This window comes from Bemisia tabaci, chromosome 5 (genome assembly GCF_918797505.1).
Source record: "Bemisia tabaci chromosome 5, PGI_BMITA_v3".
In the NCBI taxonomy this organism is placed as follows: Eukaryota; Metazoa; Arthropoda; class Insecta; order Hemiptera; family Aleyrodidae; genus Bemisia; species Bemisia tabaci.
The window spans coordinates 11,894,825-11,920,009 of record NC_092797.1 but is presented as its reverse complement, the minus strand read 5'-3'; the positions used below and the strand labels follow the sequence as shown (position 1 = coordinate 11,920,009).

At 35.3% G+C, this 25,185-nt stretch overlaps 2 protein-coding genes across 2 annotated transcripts; one reads left to right on the top strand and one right to left on the bottom strand.

The window, feature by feature from the left end:
• Positions 1-623: 623 nt before the first annotated feature.
• Lst8 (MTOR associated protein, LST8) lies at positions 624-8,710 on the top strand. The gene is made up of 7 exons (XM_019058858.2): positions 624-1,095; positions 1,912-1,963; positions 2,648-2,810; positions 3,699-3,849; positions 4,508-4,710; positions 6,003-6,145; positions 6,723-8,710. The coding sequence occupies exons 1-7, from the start codon at positions 955-957 to the stop codon at positions 6,881-6,883; spliced, it is 1,014 nt and encodes a 337-aa protein (XP_018914403.2). The 5' UTR covers positions 624-954; the 3' UTR covers positions 6,884-8,710.
• Positions 8,711-11,291: 2,581 nt separating this feature from the next.
• Positions 11,292-23,668, bottom strand: Gga (ADP-ribosylation factor-binding protein Gga). Its single transcript, XM_019058882.2, has 13 exons — positions 23,457-23,668; positions 22,582-22,742; positions 21,528-21,761; positions 20,603-20,794; positions 19,759-19,978; positions 18,450-18,704; positions 17,560-17,709; positions 16,880-17,015; positions 15,890-16,254; positions 15,343-15,509; positions 14,306-14,416; positions 13,071-13,181; positions 11,292-12,279 (listed from the first exon to the last, which is right to left on the bottom strand). Exons 1-12 carry the CDS (start codon positions 23,497-23,499, stop codon positions 13,089-13,091), a joined length of 2,127 nt encoding a protein of 708 aa, XP_018914427.2. The 5' UTR covers positions 23,500-23,668; the 3' UTR covers positions 11,292-12,279; positions 13,071-13,088.
• Between the last annotated feature and the right edge of the window lie 1,517 nt (positions 23,669-25,185).

Genomic DNA, 25,185 nt, shown 5'->3' with positions numbered 1-25,185 from the left:
CAAACTGAAACTATTCCAAAAAGAACGTCTCAACTATGAGTAAGTTATTCAGGTTTGATACAGTGTTCTGTGTTCAGTGGACCAGATAATTTAAAAAGTCACCAAATATGAACTCTGCCCAGGCAGTTGAGCACTCTATCTTATTACAAATATTAACAAATAAATTTGATGTCAAGTGTATCTTTGCCATAATGAATTTGAAACAACTTGAAATTTACTACCTATGTCATGGAATGGTTTGCCACAGAGCAATAAAATGCTCAATTTTGTTTTGGATATAAAAACTGAAAGAGATCTCAAAGGAGCAGAATTAAATAACCCATAGATTTTTTAGTTGAGCTTATCAAAATAGAAAGGCAGTCCAAAAAAATGATAAGTGCACCTATTTTTCATTACCAAGGATGAGATGGACGAGATAGTGCAGAATATCGTAAAATTTTGAAAAAGGAAACAAAATTGAAAAATTGATGCTTGATTTTCATGAATTGTCTGAAGTTGGAGTGGAAATGTAGATCTACTATGAGTTCGCCTTCAAAAAGTCGAGTGTCAAATATAGCTACAAGTATGTTGTGTTTATTGATTGCATATTCTCCTTTTTGAAGGCGTTGTTGTTGTTCAGAGCTTTTATCATTTTATCAAAGTGAGGTTATGTTTTAGCATCAAGCACCACATCTTCAAAATATCTTCATGAGTTTTTGAGTCATGAAAATGAGTAGTTTACCAGATATAATTTTAATTCATAGTACAATGGCTAAAGTTTCTAATCTCTTGATATTCATGAATCTGTTATCGTTTTCCTTGGTGAAATAAACCCAATAAGCAAGCTCCAAACAAGTGTCGATCTGAATTTTTGACTATTTTCGATTAGCATTTGTGTCTTATCAGTGAAGTTTTCCACCTCTTTTCAACAACTTTCCTGTATGATTTACTCTTCAATTGGAAAAATTTTTAAAAATGGATGCTCATCGTCAACAATTAGACGAGTGGATTAAAGAGAAGGAAGTCTTACTGGTCACAGGAGGTTACGATCACACCATCAAAATATGGCAAGCACACTCAGGAGTTTGCAAACAGACAATGCAGCATGCTGACTCTGTATCCTTTCAGTTCAATTTCAGGAATTTTTCAGGAATGATTAAATTCATTGCTTGCGCTTACCTCGAAGAAGTGAAGAGTCACGAATCTCCTTGCGCAAAAATTTGGTTTTGTTAATTCATTTTACCCCAGCAGATTAAAACCTAATACTCCTAGTTTTTTTCAGTTGTGATCTCCCATCATACTGTAACTTGTCCCTTTATACCATCACACACTAAAAGTTGTATTCACAGTAGTTCCTCAGATGTTAAGGTCTCCTTATTCAATTTAATTCTTACTTATGGCTCAAGGAGGCGTCAAAATTTAAAGTTCAACTATGAGTACAGCCCTAAGTGCCCATTTATGTATGCGATTTGTGTCGCCGCGTCGCCGGCAATAACAAATTGCGCAATTTCAAACTACGCGGGAGGCTATGGAGCCGTATATGCAAGTGACAGCAAATGGCGGCGGCAAAACTGCCGCAGCGATTTCTAGATCATGTCGCTTATAGTTAGAAGCCGCCCTGCGATTTCCTGCCGCCCGCGGTTTGCAACTACATGGAGTCATATGAGCGCATTTATGCGCGCGACAAGTTTCAACCTGCGGCGGCGACCGCCGCTTGGAAAACTGAAAGTGAGCACGTGTTTTGGACCTTTGGCGCTCCAGAGAAATGGTGTCGCGGCGACAAAAACATGGATTGCGCGATTCCCAAAAACGTCGCGGCGACAACTGCCGCCGGCGACACGAATCGCGTGCATAAATGGGCTCTAAGACGAAACCTTTTAAGATTTCACCTTCATTTTGTCTTTGATATTTTCCTTAACCATCAACTTCCAGCAAGTCAATGCTCTTGAAATTACTCCGGACAAACACCGAATTGCATCTGCAGGTTGGTATTTTGAGTAAATTGGACACAAAAAAATTGTTTTCCCTAAAATCTTTCATTTTATCCAAAGAAATTGAATCACATAGACCGTGCGTCCGGTTCGGCTTAGTACAGGGGGAGCGAAGCAAGTCTCTCGGAGCCCCATGATGGGCGGGTGGGGAAGGGGAGAGAGCGTGTGTCCCAAGCACTCGAAGAGACTGCAAAGAGCCAATGAAGAATTCATGCCCGGGCTCGGTTTTTCACGAATATCTCGTTTAGAGTCCATTTTCAAACAAAATTCCTAAGTAGAAAAGTTTTAGAACACATAATTTTACACCCGAATAGCATTGTTTCATTTTTCCAAATTAATTATTAACCGAGGAAAAAAGCCTCACAATCCGACAAAAATTCTTTGGAGTTGCTACTGCGCATGCGCAGATGTACGCAACTGGGACAACCGAACTCATCGATGCAGGTCGGTGCCACCACTCATTGGCATGCAAATGTTTAAAAGTTGTCTCGCCTTCATAACACAGGATGCACGGTCTACATGATTCAATGTTTTTGATGTTATCAGAATAAGCCGAATCAGCTGGCATATTCTCATTTAAATTAAAAAAGTTTGTGCTTCTCAGTTAAACTCATCCCTTGCAGTAGTCATTGTTTTCTCTTGTACCTAACTTTTTGTCATAAAATATTTTCTGTCAGGGTACAAACATATCAGGATTTATGACATACATGGCAACAACCCTAATCCAGTGATCAACTATGAGGGGGTCTCGAAGAATATTGTTGGTGTAGGATTCCAAGAAGATGGTAAATGGATGTTCACCGGCGGAGAAGATTGTAGTGCCAGAATATGGGATTTAAGGTATGTATGTCTAAAGAGCAATGCTAGAATTCATTCATTTCAAATTCAAAATTTTTCTTTCTCAAATATTTGACTTGTCAAATTACAATGGAAGAGTAAAATGGAAGAAAAAAACTTCTCTTTCAAAGTAAAATTTTAAGGTAAAACTCTGAATGAACGCAAATGCATTGCCTACCATGTTACAGGTTTTAAATAAGGAGCAGAAAGCTTATAAACTTAAAATCAAATAGTGTCAATTAATTATTCAGGGGTTTTCCTCGCATAAAATTAAATCTCTGTTGAGAATTTGAAGGATGAGGAATACCGTTGCCCACAGAACAATGCTGCTAATTTAAAATTACAAACGATTTTTGAAGGAATGAAAAAATAGACTTTTTCATTACTCTCTTGGGCATGAGGCCAAGAGATGAAAAATATCCTGATTGATACGGCTAAAATTGAAGCGGTGAAATACTCCGTGAAATTACTGTTCAATCCTTCATTTCTAATATTCGAAAAATGTATTTGCCATCCATGTCAATAGGTCAGTAGCAGAATTTTCCTTTACCTTTTTACTCCTAACAAGGAAAATAATATTTGCAGAGAGATATCTATTTGACTGAATGTTTTTCATAACTCGGAGATATCCTCAGATCTCAAGTTTAAGAATCAAATTATGTGCTCACAAAAAAAGAAATTTCTTTTGGAGATTCTGGAAAGTTAAGCCAGAGAAGTGCCCTTTTCCCATCCAAATCCTCGATTCTCTGTAAAAATTTAATTTTTGGAGCAAGTTCATCTTCAAATTTTTCCATTATCTTTAAATAGTAATTCCAAGAAACTTTCTTAATAATTTGATTTCTTTTTGCGAACAGTCTTATTGATTTGGTAACATCTCATTTATTATTTCAGGTCTCGTACTTTGATGTGTCAGAGGATATTTCAAGTTTCAGCACCGGTAAACTGTGTTTGTTTACATCCCAACCAAGTAGAATTAATTGTAGGCGACCAAAGCGGAATCATCCATCTATGGCATTTAAAAACTAATCATAATGAACAACTTGTAAGTTTCTTTTCCTGATACTTTCTCACCATAATTTTTCTTTAGAGATTGTTCATAGAATATGTAATGCTAAATTTTAGATTTTTCAATCCCCCCTCGTGACGCTTTTGTAAACCAGGTCCTTATCCTTTAAAAAGTAAAAACAAAATGACGTAAAGCTCTCTGAAACCTCTATCCCTCCCTCTCTAGAGCGTTAAGTACGTATTTTATGAATAGCCCCTAACTTTAAACTTGACAATTCAAGGGAAAATAATCAACTAATTATTCACTTGCTCAGTCATGTGAGATTGTATCACAATTAGAGGTATCTCTTCTGCAATTATGAATTAAAATTACGCAAGGGATCACATGTTGTTTTGCTGCTCTTCTCAGACGATATGTTTTTTCAGGCATGCAAGAGAATCTTGGATGATTAAGTACAAACTATACAAAATTTCAAGAACTAAAGACCATTGGTCTCCTAGCATTAAGATAAATTGTTGAGGGAAATAATTATTGTACCTTTTTGCATTGATAAGATGTGTCATCCTCATTTGTATTGTTATTCCAAATCTTGAAAATCTGTAAGAAGCTACCTTATCGGCGACTACTTCTGTTCCAACAGGTTTCCTTTTAGGCTTGATTGAAACTTTTTTTAATTCATGAATTCATCTTTCAGATACCAGAAATAGATGCGTCAGTTCAGTCCATAGCAATAGACTCTGAAGGAAACTACATGGCGGCAGTTAATAATAAAGGACACTGCTACATTTGGACCCTTACAGGTGGTCTTGGTGATGAGCCGACAAAACTCAACCCAAAACATAGAATAGAAATCCATAATCGTTATGCTCTTAAATGTAAATTTAGTCCAGATTCTACGTAAGTACAAAAGGAATGAGGTTTTTTTCATATGTTTGTCATGAAATTCGTAGGTACCGAAAATTTATATCAAAAATTCTTCCTTCTATTCCGTTACAATATTTGTCAGATACACTAAATCGTGACCATATGGCTAAAGGCTGCTGTGCTTAGGAAAAACGTCATAAGACCATTCAAATGTTGACGAATATCTCTTGGTAAAATGTTTATCTTCGAGAAATGATATGAATAGTCTCCTTTGAAATTTTTGGATACACTGCATTGAATAACAGTGCGAACAAAATTCTCTGAAATCTTTATACCCAAAAAGTTGGCCATTTTCTAGAAAACTCCTTTTTTGTAGGAATAAATTCACTACGTACGGGATACCAAGAAATTCGACGCCAGCTTAATTTCAAGATTTTTTGTTATGATTTTCCTTACAGTCTCTTGAGTAGGATGAGCATTTAAAATCAAACTTAGTATATGCCAATCTTAAGAAGATTAAGTCTGAAAAGTGCAGTGCATATGTTTGCACTTTAAGACGTGTCATCATATCAGTAGCCCAGAGCCAACAGGTACCTAACTCTCATTTTTGAAAAAATCGAGTTAGTGTCATTTTGAAAATCTCTGATGACGATTCCGTTTGTGTGAAAAATTGGGTACCTAGTCTTATCTTCAGCCTGTCATGAGGTACAAAATTTCAAATATTGCGATTTACATTGAAACCAAGCTGACGCACGGTTTGATATCTCGGAATGACTAAAATGGAATTCAGTACCTTTTGGCTCTGGGATACTGATATGGAGAAGTGGCACTGTTGCTGAGTGAAAGATGTGGAGCCTTTTATTAGGCAACGTCTGAAGGTTTCACTAGGCTTCTTTCATTAGTGCAATAGAGTAGACCTTAATGCTCTGATTCAAATTTTTCAGGAGAGTAATTCTTGGCTACTTTGGTGGCTAGTTCAGAATTTGAGTTTTCAATAGAAAACGCTCTTATCCTGAAGTTGCAAGTGGTTTACGTTAATTCATATTCGTAGCAACTGAGAGTGGAAAGTTAGCATAGCAATCCAACAGTTCTGAGCTTAGCGTAGCAGAAAAAAAGTTGAGATAGCTTTTTCTTAAAGAAACTTTGTTAGAATTGCAAACTTGAAACTGTTGTAACTGTTTTTTGGTCCACATTGTTAATCATTTATTTTATATTTTATTTTTTTAAGAAAATGTATATGTAACAATTCTTTACGCACCAGAGTACACTAATGGTTAAGGCACAATATTCTTCATTTTATTTATTACTGCAATTTTTTTCCTCAGATTGCTAGTCACAACATCTGCTGATCAAACAGCTCGTATCTGGAAAACTTCAGATTTTTCACTAATCCAGGAGTTGAAAACGGATTCTCAAAGATGGGTGTGGGATGCTGCCTTTACAAGTGATTCCAAGTATTTACTTACAGGCAAGTAAATTATTTTCACCGAGGTCATTTCAGATATTTTTCGGGCACTCATCAAACTCTTTTTATGATGCTTTTTGAGTTCTGCCTGGATTATTCCTTAAAAATCAGAGTTTACTGTCCGAAGGGTGTGCAATTTTGAACTCAAAAACAGAGAAATAAAGGCAAAAAGAGGAGAGGTCAGTTCATTTTTCGTTAACAACTGTTCAAGAACATAGCTCCTGACTTCACTTTTTAGTGCTCGTCCCCCAAAATTTCCTAAGACGCTCCTGAAAGAATTATTCACTCCCTTTGAATAGGGTTTTCTTTAAATAACTTGTCAGAAAAAAAAGGCTAAATTTTAAAACAGGAGAAGTTTTTTACTTCCCCTCGCCTGTTTATTTTCCACTCATGTTTTGACGGGTTTTCTGCCTGTCCTCTTTAATGAAGAAGTCACGTTTATCCGCTGTGATATTAGAAATTTTCATGTCTCCATTTATTTGTCCCGATACCTTTATTGCACCGTTCTCATTCAAATTTTTAAAGATATAAATCCCTTTTTTACCATTTAATTAAGATGGTTTTCATTTTGTTATTACAGCATCGTCAGATGGGGCAGCTAGACTTTGGAGCGTTGAAACAGGCGCAATAGAACGGGAATATAGTGGGCATCAGAAAGCAATTACTGCTCTTGCATTCAGCGACCAAGTGCCTTTAAATCCTCAGTACTTTTATGAAGGTAGTAATGATCCAGCAAATTAAATGCTCCTCGAAATAATGGAGTTTCAAGCAGATGGCAAAAAACGTTAACTTTTTTGTCCAATCGTGCCTCTACCCTCTATTTCCAAGGTTTCAGCTTGGGCGCCTGGTCTGGAGTGAGATGCAGAATCAAGAGTGCTTTTACCCTTTATGACTCTATGCTATCTATTTACGCACGATTAGTAGCGCTTTTGAAACATCAAGACATACTGTTTTGGAAGATGTGCAAGTTTTGCATAGAATTTATCCTACCTGGGTAACTGTTCGGTCAGTTGTGCCAGTCGTTTGATGGAAATATTTACGGAGCTGTGTCTCTTAAAAGACATGGGCATCATTCATTATAGTAGTATTCACGACAGGTTCTCCTACCTTGGTTTTATTGGTACTGTACGTAGAACATTTTGTGTAAATATGTTCACTCACTGATTGATAAACCAAATTGGGTGTTACCGTGTGGGTGAACCATTTGGGTGTTATTTTTGTCCATATGGAATGAGAAACTTGGAATTTTGATGGATCTTACTATTTGTGCAAACATGTCTAACCATCTAAACACCAGTCCGTGGCTTGCTTACAAAGAATCCCGGTGCAGCCTCTCTGATTTCTTAAGCTAGCTCATTTTTTTGTCGTGAATACCTTAAAGTCTTCGCTGCAAAGTGGGTCCCATTATAGAACTGGGGAAAGAAAAGAATGAATAGATGATGCATCAACAGAAAGTGAATTAATCATCAGGTGGCCCATTGGTTAGCTTAGACATTTTTATTGAATGGTGCCATTATCCGATTTTACATTATATCCATTCTATTCTTTCCTGAGTTTTAGTAGGGTGCTGTAAATTTTTTCATCCAAGTTTTTACAGGATCCCAGGTAAAAGAAAATTGTAAAAAATCCTGTACTATATGAATTAGTTATGACTTTGATGAGCTCATGTAACACCGGACGATTTTGCCCAGTGAAACCAATGCTCTCAGGTTGCAGAGTAGAAAAGGCACAAATTGACATTTTTTCTGCTTTTTCTTAATTTTGTACAAAAAATTGCATTTCTGGCTGTGATTAGGTTCTTACTTCAACCTTTGTTCCAACTTCATTCTAAAATTTTAGAAGCCAAAAGTTTTGGGGGCCATTTACTATTTGTTTTAGCAAGCATGAACCTTTTTATTTTTGTAACGACTATCAGAGGACATGCATTTTGCAAATAAGAATTGAACTGAAATTCCTTTAAAAATTGGGGCCGCTTTAGGGGTGTGAGAACCTTCTTGATCAGAAAAATGCAGAAGAAAAGGAAAAAGAAAGTATGGAGACTGTGATAATTGAGAAGGCCGACTTATAATCGCCTTAAATTGTACATCTTTTGTAGGTTTGTAGCAGAATTTGCGTGTTTTTTACGAATCGCAGAAATTTGTGAATGAAGAACTAAAAAACGGTCATAACTTTGAAAATTTTAGAGACAAGGTATTTTTCAGATGGAGAAGACGGTTGGAAAATGGGAAGGCTAAGAACGCTCTGCATCCCTGCTGTATCATTTTTAGGCACCCTGTGTGTTGCTCAGTGAGATCAGCTCCTCTCATTTTTCAGTGCCAAAGCTTGATTTTCAGGCAAATTTAACGCAAGATACCCAATGAAGTTGGAACACACGATTCAAACATAGAATGGTTAAATCATTCAAGTTTCTATCTCTCTTATTTTTGAGCCTCTTGAGCCTTTCTCCAACTTTTTCACATACTTTTTAACATGTATTTGTGTTGAAGTGGATGAAGTTTTTGTGAAAGTTTATAATCTTTTCCATAAGAGGTCTTTATGAACACTAATTAGAATTACTGCCATTTTTAAGACTTGCTGTATTTTGATTTCGATCTCTTGTGTTTTTTTTTTTTAAACTGATAATTGAAGTTAACATACTGCCACCATCATGACAGGAAATTTCTGAAAAATCATGATAGCTGCTGACAACCACAGAACTGCGAATGACTGAAATTAGATAACTAAAGATTTTCTAAGTCCAAATTAGAAGGACTTTGTTACTTTTAGTCTTCAGACACTGCATTAAATTAGTAATGAAATTGACTACACTGCCATGAAGACCGTTTGATTGTATGTGCCTAGATTACCTCATTAAGACAAAGATTTTTTCACTTCACTAGTGTACTGTAAACAGATAAAAATGTAAAAAGAGCCTAATCTAAGGCAATGATTTTTCAAACTTCCGATTTTTTTCTGTATTGATACAAACATCCCCCTAGTTTTTATGAATCGGTAAAATTAATAACTGACAAAATGGACCCTGGGTAATGAAAGAAATTTCAATAACAGCAAACTCTCAGTTGAGGCAATATTTTGACTTTTATTCTTTTTTTCTGACAAGAAAAAAAAAAACTAAACAAACAGGTTGGGATTTAATCCAGAACAAGCAGTAAAAACATAAGAACAAAATATGAGATAATTATAACTAAATTACAGAGAAAGCCTTTTACTGAGAAACAAAGAACTTAAAAAAAGAGGAATGATCTTTTACGAATAATGACAAAAATGTCTAAGGAATGCAAAGATTGGAAGAAGTGCTAATAAAATACTTCTGAAAACGTTTCTTGGCACTAGGACCGGAAAAATAAAATAGGCAAAAAATATTCACTTTCGCTGACTAGAAAGGCGGTCAAAGACAATAAAATTTTAATAAGCTCATTAGGAGCCGATTGCATCAAAATCGGAAGATTTATCGGTGGATACTTAGAAAAAACAAAAAAAAGTCTTTTTTAAATGACGTATCGGATACATTTCTGAGTATTCAATTGTTTGCAATGAAAACTGAATGGCTCAATAGAAGAAGGATGTAAGTGCAAGCACTTATAACCTTCTGCAAATAAGTGCTTCAGTTATCAGGATGTCTACAAACTTGGAGGAAAAAAATTCCAGGTTTTCCTTAACCAAACTGATCAAAATTCCTGGATTTTCCACATCAACAATTAACATGCATGGAACTGGAAATGAACAATTTTTGGCATTAATTTCACGACAAACAACAGAAACATGTGACTTTTTTTTCCCTTTCGGTATTAATCATTCAAAAAAAATGCTTGATTGGGTTCCTCCTGGGAGGAGACGAAGGGGACACCCAGTGAAAGGGTGGTGACAGGGGATTTTTGATGAGATGAGGGAATGTCAACTCCCTGATGACTTGTAGGAGGACCGCGTTTTGTGGCGATCAGGCGTCGCAGAGCGCCAGAGAGCGAATCATAAGTATGTATTAATCATTCAATTAATTAAAATCAAAATCCTCCTGAGTCTAACTCAGAATACTGAACTATGAACCATTGTAGGCTCAGTTTTGATATTTTCTCAGAATTTAAAGTTCAAAATGTTTTGAATTTCCAGTTTTTCTTGAAATATTCCCTAACAATCCCCTATTTCCCAAACTTGTAGACACCCTGGTTGTCCTCCTGCAGAAAAAACAAAACTTGATAGTTTCATTTACTCATGAATAAAATAAAAGAAATAATTATCTACATAATGGATTAATTTCTTCGGCTTCTTGTATCCACAAAGAAACGTCAAGTCAGATTGGAATTTAAAAAAAAAAAAAAAACTGCATCAGCAGCACATTATTATAAAGGTATCGAATAAATTTCGCTGAAAAACTGGTATTGCTTAAAGTGCTCCTCAATAAAAGAATTCATTACGTCTGAGAGCACATTGTCTGTTTCAAGAAATCATTTTTGAAGACCAAGAATAAAACGCAAAATTATTCAAATGTTAAATATTTATCCATTATTGGTCCGTAATAGATGAATTCAAAAGGTAGATTGCCCTGGCTTTAACTACAAAATTTCAAAGAAGATTCATCAAGTATAGATAGCTATTATGTTATTCTTGACATTTAAGATCCGTTTTTTGTCTGTAGAACATCAGAACAAAACCAGTATGTCAGAAAAGTTAATTTGATACCGTGAATTTTCCTTACTTTCTATGAAAATTCACCTTCACAATGATTTTTAAATTCTAGATTAAAATATTTCAAGATGGTTGCAACTGATCAAAAAGTTGTAAGAAGCAAAAGAAGAACTAGATAACAGGAGAAAATAAAAACAAATCGATGGTGAAACCGCAGGAACAAGTATCTTGTTTGTGGTTAAAAATCTCCGCTCCTTTTATGTCTCATCAAAGGAGAACAAACAAGAGCTATTGCTTGAAATTTTCATCAAAATCAGAGAAATCAGAAAAATCAGAGGAGTTCTCAGGGTATGACGTTGAGTAAGTTTTCATTTTGAAAATAAAATATGTCAGGAAGTCTTCAATGCTGCAAACTAATACATGCGTTCCTGTACTTTCACCATGGGGATGTTTTTTCAGCATGACCACTGGATGCAACTGATAGTTATCCAAAATGATTTTAGGAGAAAAACAAATTTGAGATGAGTTAAAGTTATTACAATATGTTTGACAATATGTTTACTTTTTGTTTTCATTTAGACTGCTTTTTTCAATCAGGAACTACAATTTCTGACTTATCCATAGAAACACCCATCTGCATAAGGAAACAGTAGCATATATGCTGTTTCTAAAATGAGTCAGGAATCAGCGGTTTCTAATCGCAGGATAATCCATTCATCAGGGGTACATTACTTTTGGATTTGTTAGTTGATTTTTTTTTTACACATTTAAGAGAACCATCAAATTTTAGTTTCCTTACAAAGTCCCCCAAAATATCAGAGAAGAGAGAGTACCTAAATATTTTCAGAAGACTCAGCAAAAAAAGCCTCACATATTCACTAACACAAGTTTTACAATTTTTGGCAACATTTTTTGTACCTGAACGATACATAATTTCATTGGATACGTCAAGGCAGTATTTTTTTCAATAGTTCGCAAAATTTATACCAACATTGAAGTAATATTAGGAAGCTGCATAGGAAAAATTATGTACCCTTCTGACCCAATAATTTCTTATATCAGTTATTTAATTAACTTGGTGTGAAAGACAAATGGGTTTGGATAGCTGCTAACAACTGTTATCCATAAAATTTTCGATATACTGTCATAAAATGAGGAATGACCATCAGAAAGATACTCAGGTCAACACTCTTATTTTTCTTCTTAGAAAAAGAAAAAGAAAAAAAGGAATACTCATGAAGTAACAAAATTACTAGGCTGAGAGAGATCAAATTCACAACTCAAATTGAAAATATGAGATTCACTAGAAGAGGACTATACATCAACATAAACTTGATTTTCAGGGTGAAAACCGGGGTAAAAATAAAGTTTGGTCAAAATTTAACAAAAAATTTGGGTGTCTAAAAGGATATTGCACGTGCCTTAAGTCGACTTACCATCTACTTCTGTGCGAAAATCGCACATCTTGGATTTGAAAGCTTGAATGAAGAAGAATGTTACACTTTGTTCACAATCTGAAAGAAATTAAAAAATAATTCAGAAAATGTCATCAAACAGGTTAAGTGCAATAAATATTATTTTTTTTCTTGATAATTTCTATGTATTTATGCAAGATTCCGAATTCTAATCTCTATGTAAACTAAAGCACTGCACGAGTGTCTTGACTTTGGTGTAACTGAGCAATTTCTCCAAAAAAGTACTTTTATCAAGGTATCAATGGTTGGGTCAGAAAATGTAATTTGTGATTTAGATGGTAATAACATTATTAACATATGGTTGCCACATAATTCAGAAAATGAATTTCCCTGACATATTTCGGTAAAATTCCCTGATGATTGAAGATACGCCAGATGGTAAAAAAGACATGATTTAAAATAGTTTTCAGACAAAATTTGTTAGGCAAGACATCAAACCCATTCTAGAAAGCAAATAAAGCTGTCTCATTATATTATTATATAATATTTTTATATTATTATTATATTAATAATTATCCCTGACAATTCTAAGTTTTCCCGGTTTTTTTTTCTTTAAATTCCATGACATTCTGATATTTCTTGACCTTGGCAACCCTGCAAATCAGATTTTGCAACGTTTTCACTAGATATTGCAAATCAATATGCAAAAAAAAATTCACTTTTCAGCCTCGTTTTCATGTAGATTGACCCCTAGAAAGTATGATTTTTAAAGTTCATTCTGCTCAGGAGGCCATAAGGAACATAAAATCAGAGTTTAGCCGGCGGTGAATTTCTTGGTAATCCATGTGTGGTCCTTTGGAATTTAAATTCCTGTAAATGTATATTCTTACCGTGATTTCAGAATAAATTTACGAAAGGGGAAAGTCTTGAATCTTTCCCATCTCAGTGATAGTTTCTCCATCCATTGTGTACGATAAAACAAACTGAAAAACTATTGGATCCTGAAACCAACAGTGACAAAAAGTTAGACAGTCAATTTATAATTTTTTTTTCTTTTTTTGCAACTTACATTAATCATGGAACATATAGATAAAGAATTTTGTAGAAAAAAGCGCAAAATAGACCATGAAACAATGCCATAGTCAACAATCCAGTCTAATGAACACATATGAAGGTAATTTTCATCAACCTTTTGTCAAAAATTCTGATTGAATCAAAGATTAAAACCAAAATCATACTGTGAGGTACAATCGCCACAGCAAAATCTTTATTTCATCTAGAAAGGAAAAAAGACTAGCGACTAATTGACACCTCGTCTAAGTTGAGACTACAGAGTCTAAAAGTAAGAGAGAGAGAAAGAGGAAATTTCAAAGTCAGAGCTGCGATGTTTTGACATGAAATTAACTCGCTTTGCAAAGTAACATTTTTCAATATTGCCTCAACTTTTTTATTTTTAAGGTGCTCTTTTCAGACACCAAAATTTATTTATGAACTTATCGCATGATTGATTCCCTTGCTATGCAAATATTTGATAACCTCTGAATTGAACCACTGGACAGGGTGCAAATGTACGCAAGATTATGTATGTTTTCTCTTCAAAATTTCACGAAAAACATAATTTTTACAACTTAGATTACTGTAAATATTTTCTTATGAAGATATAACGTTTTATGGTGCATTAATTCAAACATCCAGTTCATTAAAAAAAACCATGATCTACTAGAGTTAAAACACACAGTAAACGTTATCATGCCAGTCTTCGCAGTATGAAAATATAACAACCTCAATATCCGTGCCTTGGCACAGCTACTGCAGATTGTTTACACTTCAAACCAAACAGGGTGAGGAAAAATTCATTTATTGCTCATTGAAAAGCTTACCAAAACTGTAGAAGTGTGCCATTTGATTCAAGAAGACTTCACATGTGAGTGGGAAATTCAATTTTTCGTAATTAATGCTGAATAGAAACATTCATATTTTGGTTGGGAGATAACTTCAGTGATTTTCGTTGAGCAAATTGTGTTCACCGTGAAAGTTTGAAGAAAAAACATGTATCAGAATACTTAAATTTATATCCACCTTATCTAGTGGTATATTTAAATGACCTAAAAATTAAACGCATTACCTTCCGTGGACTTGCGATGAGCATCACCTGGGTTATAACAGGGGGAGACAAAAAAGGACTGTAAGCAGGAAGCTCAGAGCTGCTTGCAGGCTGCAATCTCAACCTAAAATCCTGCAATGAAGGTGTGAAATTAGGAAATTATAGAACAAATACGGAGGACTCTCTGCTTCTGAAGGAGTTCATGCTACATATTAACAAGAACATTCACTTGACATTGTTGGTGGCACTGATCAATGATTTGTTTATACACAGGTATTTGTACTTGAAAATGGTTTTATTTCAGAGATGAGTTAGTAAAAATCCAAATATGTTTAGAAACAGACATATCATGGTAAGAAAATATAGAGGGGTTTTTTTACATGCTGTCCTGATGGCAGTAATATTTTTAACAATTAAGTGCTTTACACCACCATTTATTAAGGTGATTCGATGGACGCCATATTTTGTGTCAGAACGGCATGCGATATATTGCATCCATTGGTTCCATTTTTTCAGCTACTTGTCATTTTTCTCCAATTTTGAGATCGCAATTCTGTTGTCAGGAGACTACAGCACTCACTTACCAATTTTAACAAAGAAATTCAACGTAATAAAGGCGTGGTTTTTTTAGAGAGAAAACATCGCATTCGAGTGCAGTTTCGATATCAGAATCAAATGCAATGTTTTCTCTCTGAAAAAACCACGCCTTTATTACGTTGAATTTCTTGGTTAAAATTGGTAAGTGAGTGCTTTAATCTCCTGACAACAGAATTGCGATCTCAAAATTGGAGAAAAATGACGAGTAGCTGAAAAAATGGAACCAATTGATGGTACATATTGCACGCCGTTCTGACACAAAATATGGCGTCCATCGAATCACCTTAATTGTAAGGATATTAATCTCGTAATATTGGACTATGAGATGCGTTCAGTGGGAAAAAAAATTCTGTGGAAAATTTTGTTAGATCTGCAGAGAATTCGTCAACTTTGCAGTCTGGTAAGAATGAAGAATCTAGAGAGGAGGGAGGAAGTTCTGAAGTTATGTTTTAAATATTTACCTTCGGAACAACCGGTTGGAAAAGATAGTTTGAGAGCGAATTTTCATTCTTGCTAGTAGTGGTGACAACGAAAACAGAGACATCTGGGCGAGGCGCATTCAAAGCTAAATGTATCACAACGGTAATCCCATTCACTTCATTCAAAATCGTTATTGGAGATTTGGGACCTAAAAATTTAAAATAAAGTCATCATCATGAAAATATCAAAACAGCGCAAATATTTAGTAAACTTGAACCTTAAAAATTCAATGGTAAAAAAATGATGCGTTGAATACGTAAATAAATGTGTTTTTGTGTTTTCACATCGCTCTGGAACAGAATATGCGTAAAAGAAGCAACGAAGATTTTCCAGTTCATATTATTGACCTCTAAGGTTTGATAACTGTCAATTTTTTCAAATAGAAACTTCAAATACAATCATCATTATGTAAACATGAGGAAAAAATTGTCAAAATTTTGCAAAGCTAAATAAACAATTTCTTCCATTTTTATGGACTGACTTCAAGCAAAACTTGGGGGACTTAAATTATTTTTGAGAGCATCTTACCTGGTTTGATGTTCTCAAGGGATACGGAAATATCGCTCAAGGGTTTTACATCAGGAAGGATGGAATTCCGTCGAACTGATGATTCTGGGTCGAGAGGCTCATTTGTGTTTGATTGAAGCAGATTTTCTGTGGCACTTACTGTTTTCTTCTCATCCCCATTGGGGCAGTTTGGAGAAGTTTTAACAAAATAGTCTTTACCGATAGCATTTTCATCGACTAGATTTGTCATATCAGTCAACAGATCCACGTCTAAACTATCTATGGAGGTGCGTACTGTTTTAGAAACCTGACTTGTTGAATGGGTTTCTATTTTAGGCTTTTGAGTTGAGGATTGCTGGTGTTCTGTTCCTTCATTAGACCCACTTCTGGAAGAAAAAAGGTGTACAAAATCATAAACTGTTAAATAGTTCCAATAAACATGAACCAACTTCCTCATCAGATTGATGTCCTTACGGTAAATTTCCTTACGGCATGAGAAAGCAAGGTTCCTCAAATCTCAGCTAAATGACGCAACTAATGAATATTGTAAGACATAACAAAAGTTGGTGGGAGGGACTTGGATTTTAATTCAAGCACTTTACTGAAAGTGAACCATGATCAAAACTGTTGTATTTTATTGCCTAACTGTTCGATTAAAAGAAAATCCTCTCCCGATCTCAATAAAATCCCTAGAAATTGCATTTTTAGTAATTCCAGTAGCAAAAAATCATTTGTACATTTTTCTGGTCACTAACCAGGGATTCTCTAAAACATCAAAAGAAGTGATAAAATAGGTCTTGGATGGATTGAATGAAGATTCAGGCGCTGAATTCCATACCAAAATCAGATTTAATTTCAAGTCATTTTAGCTGTTTGGAATTAGGAATCTTAGGGGTTCCAGTGTTAAGCAAGCAAGTCTTGGAGAGTAATCTTGAAAGAAATTGGGGAATAAATTCGTGTGTCATTAATTGTAGAGTATATGTTTTAAAGTAGTTTATACAGTCGACTTACAAATTAAACTGTGGAGACATCTTACTGTTTGCCGTCAAACTTTGTCTGAGCAGGGTCTCTCCTAAAATATCTAACTCATCAAGACCCTTGGATTTTGAGGCTTTTTCAGTGGAGCTGCTCATGACTTTCTTGTTATCTACGGACAAATGAATTACAGGAACAGTGAGTAATAAGTGTTAAAGATAGAGAAGAGGTTGGTTCGGTTTAGCTATGATTGAATAATTTTATTTTGATATGGGACAACATGTACGAAAATGTCAAGACTTATCATCCATAACAGGATCAGTGTCAAAAATTTGATTTCAAGAAGCAAAACTTCTTATTCTACAATATTTTTTCTGTTTCTTTCCTTTTCTTTGTCAAGAGTATTTTTACCTTTAATCAAACAAATAAAGGTGTGATTTCATTGCCCTCTTCATCATAATAAAATCATTAGGATCAACATTTGAGCCATTTCCCCTGATTTTAAGCCGATTAATCATCATTGGTAAAGTGGTTATTTTTGCGATAACTCACAGTGTGATTTCATATTCTAATAATATTACAATAAACTGCCATAAATGTAACCACAATAGCCTGTAGATCAAATTGAACCACAATGAAGTTACCACAATCATTGCTATTTACAAAACTGATTACTTTTAATGACAAAACTACTAAATAAAAAATATGAAACATACCAGTAACAGCCATATTGCACAATACAGAATTCACAGCATTATCTAGAAGAGCTGGCGCTTTTGAGTCAGCTGCTGCTCCAAAAATATCACAGAGAAGTTCAAGATCATTTGCTGTTCCTCCCGCAGCTTTGCTGAGGCTACCATCTGTCTCTGTAAAAATGAATCAGGGCTTAATCCGGAGAAATATGAAGAAAGTTTACGTTTACCATTCAGTGAATTTGTGAACCCTTTATAGGAAATAAAATTCTATCAACTTTACATAATAAAAACCTACAAAGAATTTTTCTAATTTCCGATGGTTTCACATTACAATTTCTCAAATGATATCTTGACACATAAGAGACTGACATTAGAATATAAAGGAAATCAATTAAAAGAAAAACGTACTTGAGGAAGCAGGGCTGGACACCTCAAAGTACGCCAGCAAATTTGATTGGTTAATAAGTATAAATGAGTATTTTCATATTTACAGTTTGTGCACATGAAGCCATTTCTGAGAGGACGACTAGACAAGGTCTGAGCTAGAGGACAATGCCACATGTTCCTTCTTCAAAATCTTGCGTAGAAAATAAATTCACACAAGGAGGCGTTCAGAAATCAACTTCTAAACGAGATACTAACAAATATTTTTAACACAGATTAAATGGAAATCAGATCCAAGAAATGACCGTACATGTTTGCCATTTAAGCAATGTTAAATGTTCACTTTTACAATTTGTTTAGGAGTTAATTTCTAGACTTCCCGTTGTGTGATTTGTTTCTTTGTGTCCTTGTGAAATTTTGAAGTGGAATAATGTTACGTAGTGCTTTAACTCATACTTTGTCTAGTGATCCATTTTAAAGTTGGTCTTAGAAAAAGTTTACTTTTTAATAAATTAAAAGAGTTATACTTTGCTCTGGTAGAAATGCTGCAGTATCAGAGAGACTCTTCTCCTCAACAGGTGAACTGAGATCAAGCAGCGACAGTTGCTGCATTTCTGCCGCTTTCATTTGAGAATCAGACTGCAGTTTTGAAGTCAGATTAGACTCGGGCGAAGGATGTACGCTAGGTTGAGAAGCATACCTTCCTACAGGGCGCCCTAAAATTTTCACAGCGTATTTGTCAAAAACGTCACCCAGAGCATCATTGGCTGTCAAAACTTCATCTGGAAAGAAAAAAGAAACAGAAGGTAATCAGTACTGTTTAATGCAAAACCTGCATTCCATACTAAAGTCCAAAAAAATTGGCACAACTAAAATTTTTCATGTTAGCCTTTAATCAAGAAATTAATGTTTTTATTTAGCACTGGTTTGAAGAAAATTGAATTTCCTGCTCACTAAGAAACCAAAGTCTGCTTAATTCAAAGCGCGCACTACAACGGTTTTGGCAGGCTCTTCTGAATCAAGCAGTGTTCCTTCCTCATTCTGTGTTATTCAAAATGTAAACAACGTGCAACAGTTGAGCCACAGTAACCAGATTGAGGTATCTATATTTTCATACTAAAGAAACTATTACAGTAACTTTTGGTGCGCAATGTTACTCAAGTAGATTATTGTTTTTTTGTGAGAAACAAGATTGGGTAGAGAATTTGCAGGTATCTGAAATTTGATGAATTTTGTGTTTAAGTGGAAACTACTGAGTGAACTGAAAATAAGGATACCCTTGGTTCATGAATTGAACAGTAATTGGAGAAGACATGACAAAATTATCTAATGTGCTTAAGAACATGTGTTTAAATGGGAAATACCGCCAGATGACGTCACTGGGCGGTGAATTTTCTCACTTTTAAATGTATTTTTATACTATTTCCCATATTAGAAAAAGTTATAAAAAATACCATGAAATCAGCTCTTTAAGCACTTTCAGATGAAGCAATAAAGAATTTGCATGCAAATTCTCCATTCATGCAGTGAAAAACCTAATATTTTAGTTAGGAGCTACTTTCAATACCTATTCGTTGCACAATCTGTCTTCTACATATAATTTTAAGGAGAAAACAAGTATTGTAATGTTTAAATACTAATCTTGTTTTGTGGTCCATTCTAATTTTTGGTTTTTCAAAGTTTTATTTTCTCCTAAGAATTGAGTGTGCCCAGCTTTATTCTAACATCCCATCATTTAAGGAATACATTTAGGTTATATAGCGATGATAAAAATATTTGGACACAAAGACCCAAGAAACTCAATTTAATAACAAATTGACAAATGCATATACTCACTGTACAAGGCTTTGTTGTCTTTAACGTCTGCTGCCAGTTTAAAGACCGTAGAACGAAATTTTAAACAATTGGAGTGCAGCTCTTTTATCAACTCCAGATCTTGCTCAGTGCTCTCACCGGGTGAATAAGAATCTAGCATCTCAGATAATAGTTTCGCATTGTTGAACATTCCTTCTAACTCGATAACTCGCTTGCAGTTCATTTCAACTCTTCGCTCTTCCTGTAAAAGATTAAAACATCAAGTAAACAAGAATGTTGCTACTTTCAGCTGGAAAACAGTAAAAAATTTAAGGCCTAAAAAAAATCTTGCAGACAATACAAAACAGTCTGTGGTCTTGAGATATTTTATTTTAATAACTTCCCTACACTGCCAGACTAAGGAAAAATGCCATATGAACATTTGACGGTTGCCAAAATTCCCTGAATAAAATATGTATTTTTGAAGAAAGTTATACATATTTTTCCTTGAAATTTTCAAACATTAGATAAAATTACAATCAAAATTGTCTAAAAAAGTTTAAAAAAAATATTTAAGATTTTCCCAGTAATGGCATTTATTAATGAAGGAAATATGTCAACATCTAAAGGCTCCTACAGCGTTCATCCTTGTGTGGCAGTACAGTTGTTATTTTTAAAAGCAATTAATTTTCTGCAAAAATCATTTTAAGAAAAATATTAACAATCGATGGCTAATTTCATTAGACTTTTAAAAATGTTTAAATTGATTTATTCACATAGAGCTTACTAAGAATCTAGACCGGGGATGTCTTTTATTTGCTTTCCATCCTAACAAATAGATAATGTATTATTTAATCTCTGCAATGGACAATCAAAGAGAGCATACCTCTTTGACCATTGTCTTGATTAGCCTATTTGCCGCTTGCAAATCCTCAGGATTTTTGCTCTGGAGAAGTTTCTGCAACAATCGAGATTTTTCATTGTCTTCTAATATGGAGGATTTACAAATTTCAACATGATGTTGAGATGAATTTTGACCATTTCTGTTATCAGTATCATGAACCGCGACTGCTTCTTCCTGGAAATGGAAAAATATAATCATTGGAGGGCATACTCACTACTGATATCATTGAATGAGTGACACATTTTTTAGATTACGATGACTGTACTTCTACTCAATACTTGGATGCTTCAGTGAACAGGAAGAAGTGTTCATTGGAGCCATGTCTGCCTCATTCGACTTATGCAAAATTACACACAGAGCACGATTTATAAAACAGAAATAATTGAAAGTAACTCCTTTTTTATGCATAAAGTTAAACTTCCTGCTCATAGAAAAACTGTAAATTGCTTTAGTTAGAGCGCACTTCAAACGTGACGGTCTTTGCAGTATAAAACCTCAATATTGACGCTTTGACTCACGATCAGCTATAGCACATTGCTTAAACTTTGAACAACACAGGGGGAGGAAGAAACACTGCTTTTTGAGAAACCTGTTTTACTAGTATAGTGCGGTATTTGGTTCAAGGAGACTCTGATTTTTAATGTGAGCGGGAGGTTCAAATTTTTCATGACCAGGGCTAGATAAAAACATTAATATTTTGGTTGGAAGTTAATTCCAGTAATTTTTGGTTCACAGGTCATATTTTGCATGGAATTTTGAAGAGGGAACATACATTAAAATGCTTGAATTTGATCCTTGTCTGAGGGTCTGGTATGAGTATGTGGGGACTGAGGTCTTTTTTTCAGTGGGCAGTCACATATACAGAGTTTTACATGACATGAGTGATTAATTACAATTTGTAACTTACTTTGATAACACCTTGTTTCCTCAACATTTCATATGCTTCTTTGATTTTAGTTTCTTTTGGATAATGGTGTACCCAACTTTCTAACATGCTTAAGACCTCTGCCTGTACGCTGCTTGGTGTCATAAAACCGTAATATTTTGGCGAGACTAATTTGATTAATTCATTTAAAAATTTGAATTTTCCAACTTCAGCACGAAAACTGTTACCACAATGCTCCATGCACATATCAAGAATCTAAATAACAAAAAAAAGGAGATTAACTCTTACAGATTGTACATACATTGGACTACATTTTGTAACAGGGAACTACTGTTTCTGATTAATTTCAGAAACAACAAACAACACAAACATTTCTTAAATTTTTTATCAAAGTAAATCAAGGTTTTTAATTCTTCTTCCCGCATGGGAAATATAAGGGGTAGGAAGGAACGAGTCAAATAATGCCTCTAAACAATTTTGTCAGCAATCTGATAATAATTTAGCTTAAGCTGAATACTTAATCCCTGATTTGAGAAACATCTTTTAAAAAACATAATTCAGGAATTTCATTACATATTTCACACAAAATTTCACTATTTGATTTTTCATGAAATATTTCCCCTGGTCACAAAATATCTTTTAATTGCAGTTTAACAAGAAACTTTGAAAAAGGGGAGGGATAGTTACATTTATGCCACTTCATTCATACCTATACTAGATAACGAAAGTCCCATGGACGTGGAAAAATGGGAAAGTCGCATAAAATCGTTCAGAATGAAATTGTTAGATCAGGTTTTGAAAGATTAATGAGGGGAAATTCATTTTGCTGGGAGCTGACAGATATACTGAGAAACATTCTTTTTCAGAAAATTCTGAGATTAGCAATTTATTCATTCGTTGCAAATTGAAGTAGGTACGCTTTTCTCAGAATGTTAGTGGTTGGACTCTCCTTTCGATGCCCTGAATAATTATTCTTGCAAATGGGGGCAGAGATTCTAATACATCATTGCAAATAAGACGTGTGGTCTCAGAGTTTTACCGTCAAATTTCCAGGTCAAAGACACACTAGACTTACAGATAGAGCTTGAAGAGACTCAGCTTCTTGAAGAGACTGAACTTTGCTAATGATTAATTTTGCAGCGGTTCCAGAACAATCAGGTTCACGATTGATTAGACCACATACAGCCTCTATGGCAGCTCTATCTGGTGTTCGATTTTGAGGATTCGTTGCTCGTTCTGAAAAAATTTGAACAATTGAATCACAAAAATTGACAACACTTGACGACATACATAAAAACAATTCAAACAGGCCCCAGGAACTTTTTCATGGAAATTTCATTGATCCTCTGAGCATTACACCATTGAGCAGTTGGTGAGCAATGAACCATCCCTTTCATTGCCTCTACCAAGACCAATCTACACAGGTCAGTCATTGCGCATCTTATTAAAATCTACTCCCCCACCCAGCCGTAACCCGGCTGCACTCAATGCTACGTTACATTGGCTGCTCCCATGAGAAACACATTGCAGACAGTCAATACTACGTCACGGCGCAGTAGAGTTCCAAAACTCATCCTCATGACTGACCGGTGTAGACTGGTCTTGGCCTCTACCAAGAACTTGTTCTATAAGTTGTTGACATACTTCTGTAGAGTCAGAAGCTCATTTAAAATAGAATGCAATCAAGCTTGGAATGAATTTTGTATGCAGAGGAATGTTTGATGCCAAAGTTAGTGCAATCTTTCATACAATTTAAGTTACCGCACCAAACATATCGCTTGGTTGAAAACAGTGTGTACATCTGGTAATGATATTCTGCTGTTCTAGAGAGCATTACAGAGTAATTTAAGTAGGTTTTTCCTCTGATATGCTTGTCTATCTACGTGTGAACTCCCAAATTATTACTTAACCTAAAAAGGTTGAGACATATTTTCCCCCTTTTCTACTCACGGATTAAGGCTTCTAGACTGGTTGTAACAATGCTTTGATCCATAGTTTAGATTTCACCGTGCACGCGTGAAGTAAAGAAGATGAAAATAACTAAACATGGGGAAAATCAATTGCTACGGAGAATGGATAAACTTCCATTCTGTTACTTGACACCGCAAACCGCAAATCCAAAAATTTCGGCGATTGATTGGGATTGTGTTTACAAACTTTGATTACAAGTGATAACACCACCATAATCAGTAACCAATCATAATGGATTATTCAGTGACGTAATCATACCCAGATAACCAATGAAAATTTAATGACAATATTTGAGAGTGGCGCCATAATTTGAAACTAGCACCACAGATCTGTCCACCTTGTCAGGGATCTTTCTTCAGAAGAGACTTCCTATAGTAGAGCCCACGAAGGAAGATCCCTGAAAAATCGGGCGGAAAAAAACCAAAGGAAGTACCTCGTTTAGGTAAAAATGGGTTGGCAACTATAGGGCCGGATTAAGGGGGTGGCCACATGGGCCGCGGCCCATGGCGGCAAAATGTAGGGGGTGGCAAATTTTGCAATCTTTTTGAATGTAGGTATCAAAAAAAGAGAGAAAAGAATCGGATTCAGAAAATAAATTACAAACGAGAAAAGACGACAAAAATTCTCATTTCCTCAGAGTAAAAGTATAATGATTTCTAATTTTGTCGTCTTTCGGTGATACATGAGACAACACCTTCAATTGGTCGAGTTAAGAGAGAAACCAAACACGCAATTTAACCTGGAACGGAGCGGCGCGGTAGTGAGTATGAAACGCATAGCGCCTACAAGACTGCATGAATACTTCACGCATTGCGTCAAACACACTACGGTCAGCAGCAGTCGCCTGGAAACGCATAGCGCCTGCAAGACTGCATGAATACTTCACGCATTGCGCCAAACAGTGTGGTCTGCAGCGGTTGGCGTGAAACGCATAGCGCCTACAAGACTGCATGAATACTTCACGCATTGCGCCAACACAGTGTGGTCGGCGCGGCGATGGAAGTTAAAATTTTCAACCACATTTATGTTTGTTCTCTCATAATTTTTTCGTACGTTTTTTATAAATGGAAGGCCTTGTCCAAACAGGGATGGGTTTACGGAGCTGAACTTTTGTTAGTGTTGACAGGGCTTTCACAAAAAATATACCCAAAACGAGTAAACGCGTCTCATACACCCCTCCCCCACCGACACGTTCACTTGATGGTTTTTATGGATCGTAATCGACGGATCACACGAGTGAGATTATATTGATATCGATTGGTTCAATATGTAACCACAGCCTCAAAAGTCAATTTAGAAATCTGAGGTGACGGGTCCTATGTGATTGAATTTTTACTCGCTGGCGATGAAAAGTGAAATTGTTAGGAATTTTCTCTTTTTCAGCTTTTCCAAATTAAATCCTAAAATTTTTTTATGAGGTTATGTTCTATTGTTTTGAACCAAACGATACATCACTGTCGAATACGATCTATTGATGTTTCAAAACAAATGAGAAGGGGGCGGAAAAATACGGGCGGCCCATGGGCGGCAAGTAGGTAAATCCGGCCCTCGGCAACCACTCCCTCCTCCGAACAAATTTTTTCGAGGTTCTGAGGGAAAATAAGACTTAGAAATTTGAGAACCTTTCTGTGGGCTAAATTTTGACCACACCCCTCTCCCCCTCCCCTTTGGGAAAATTTCTGACTATACTCCTACGTACAATGCATAT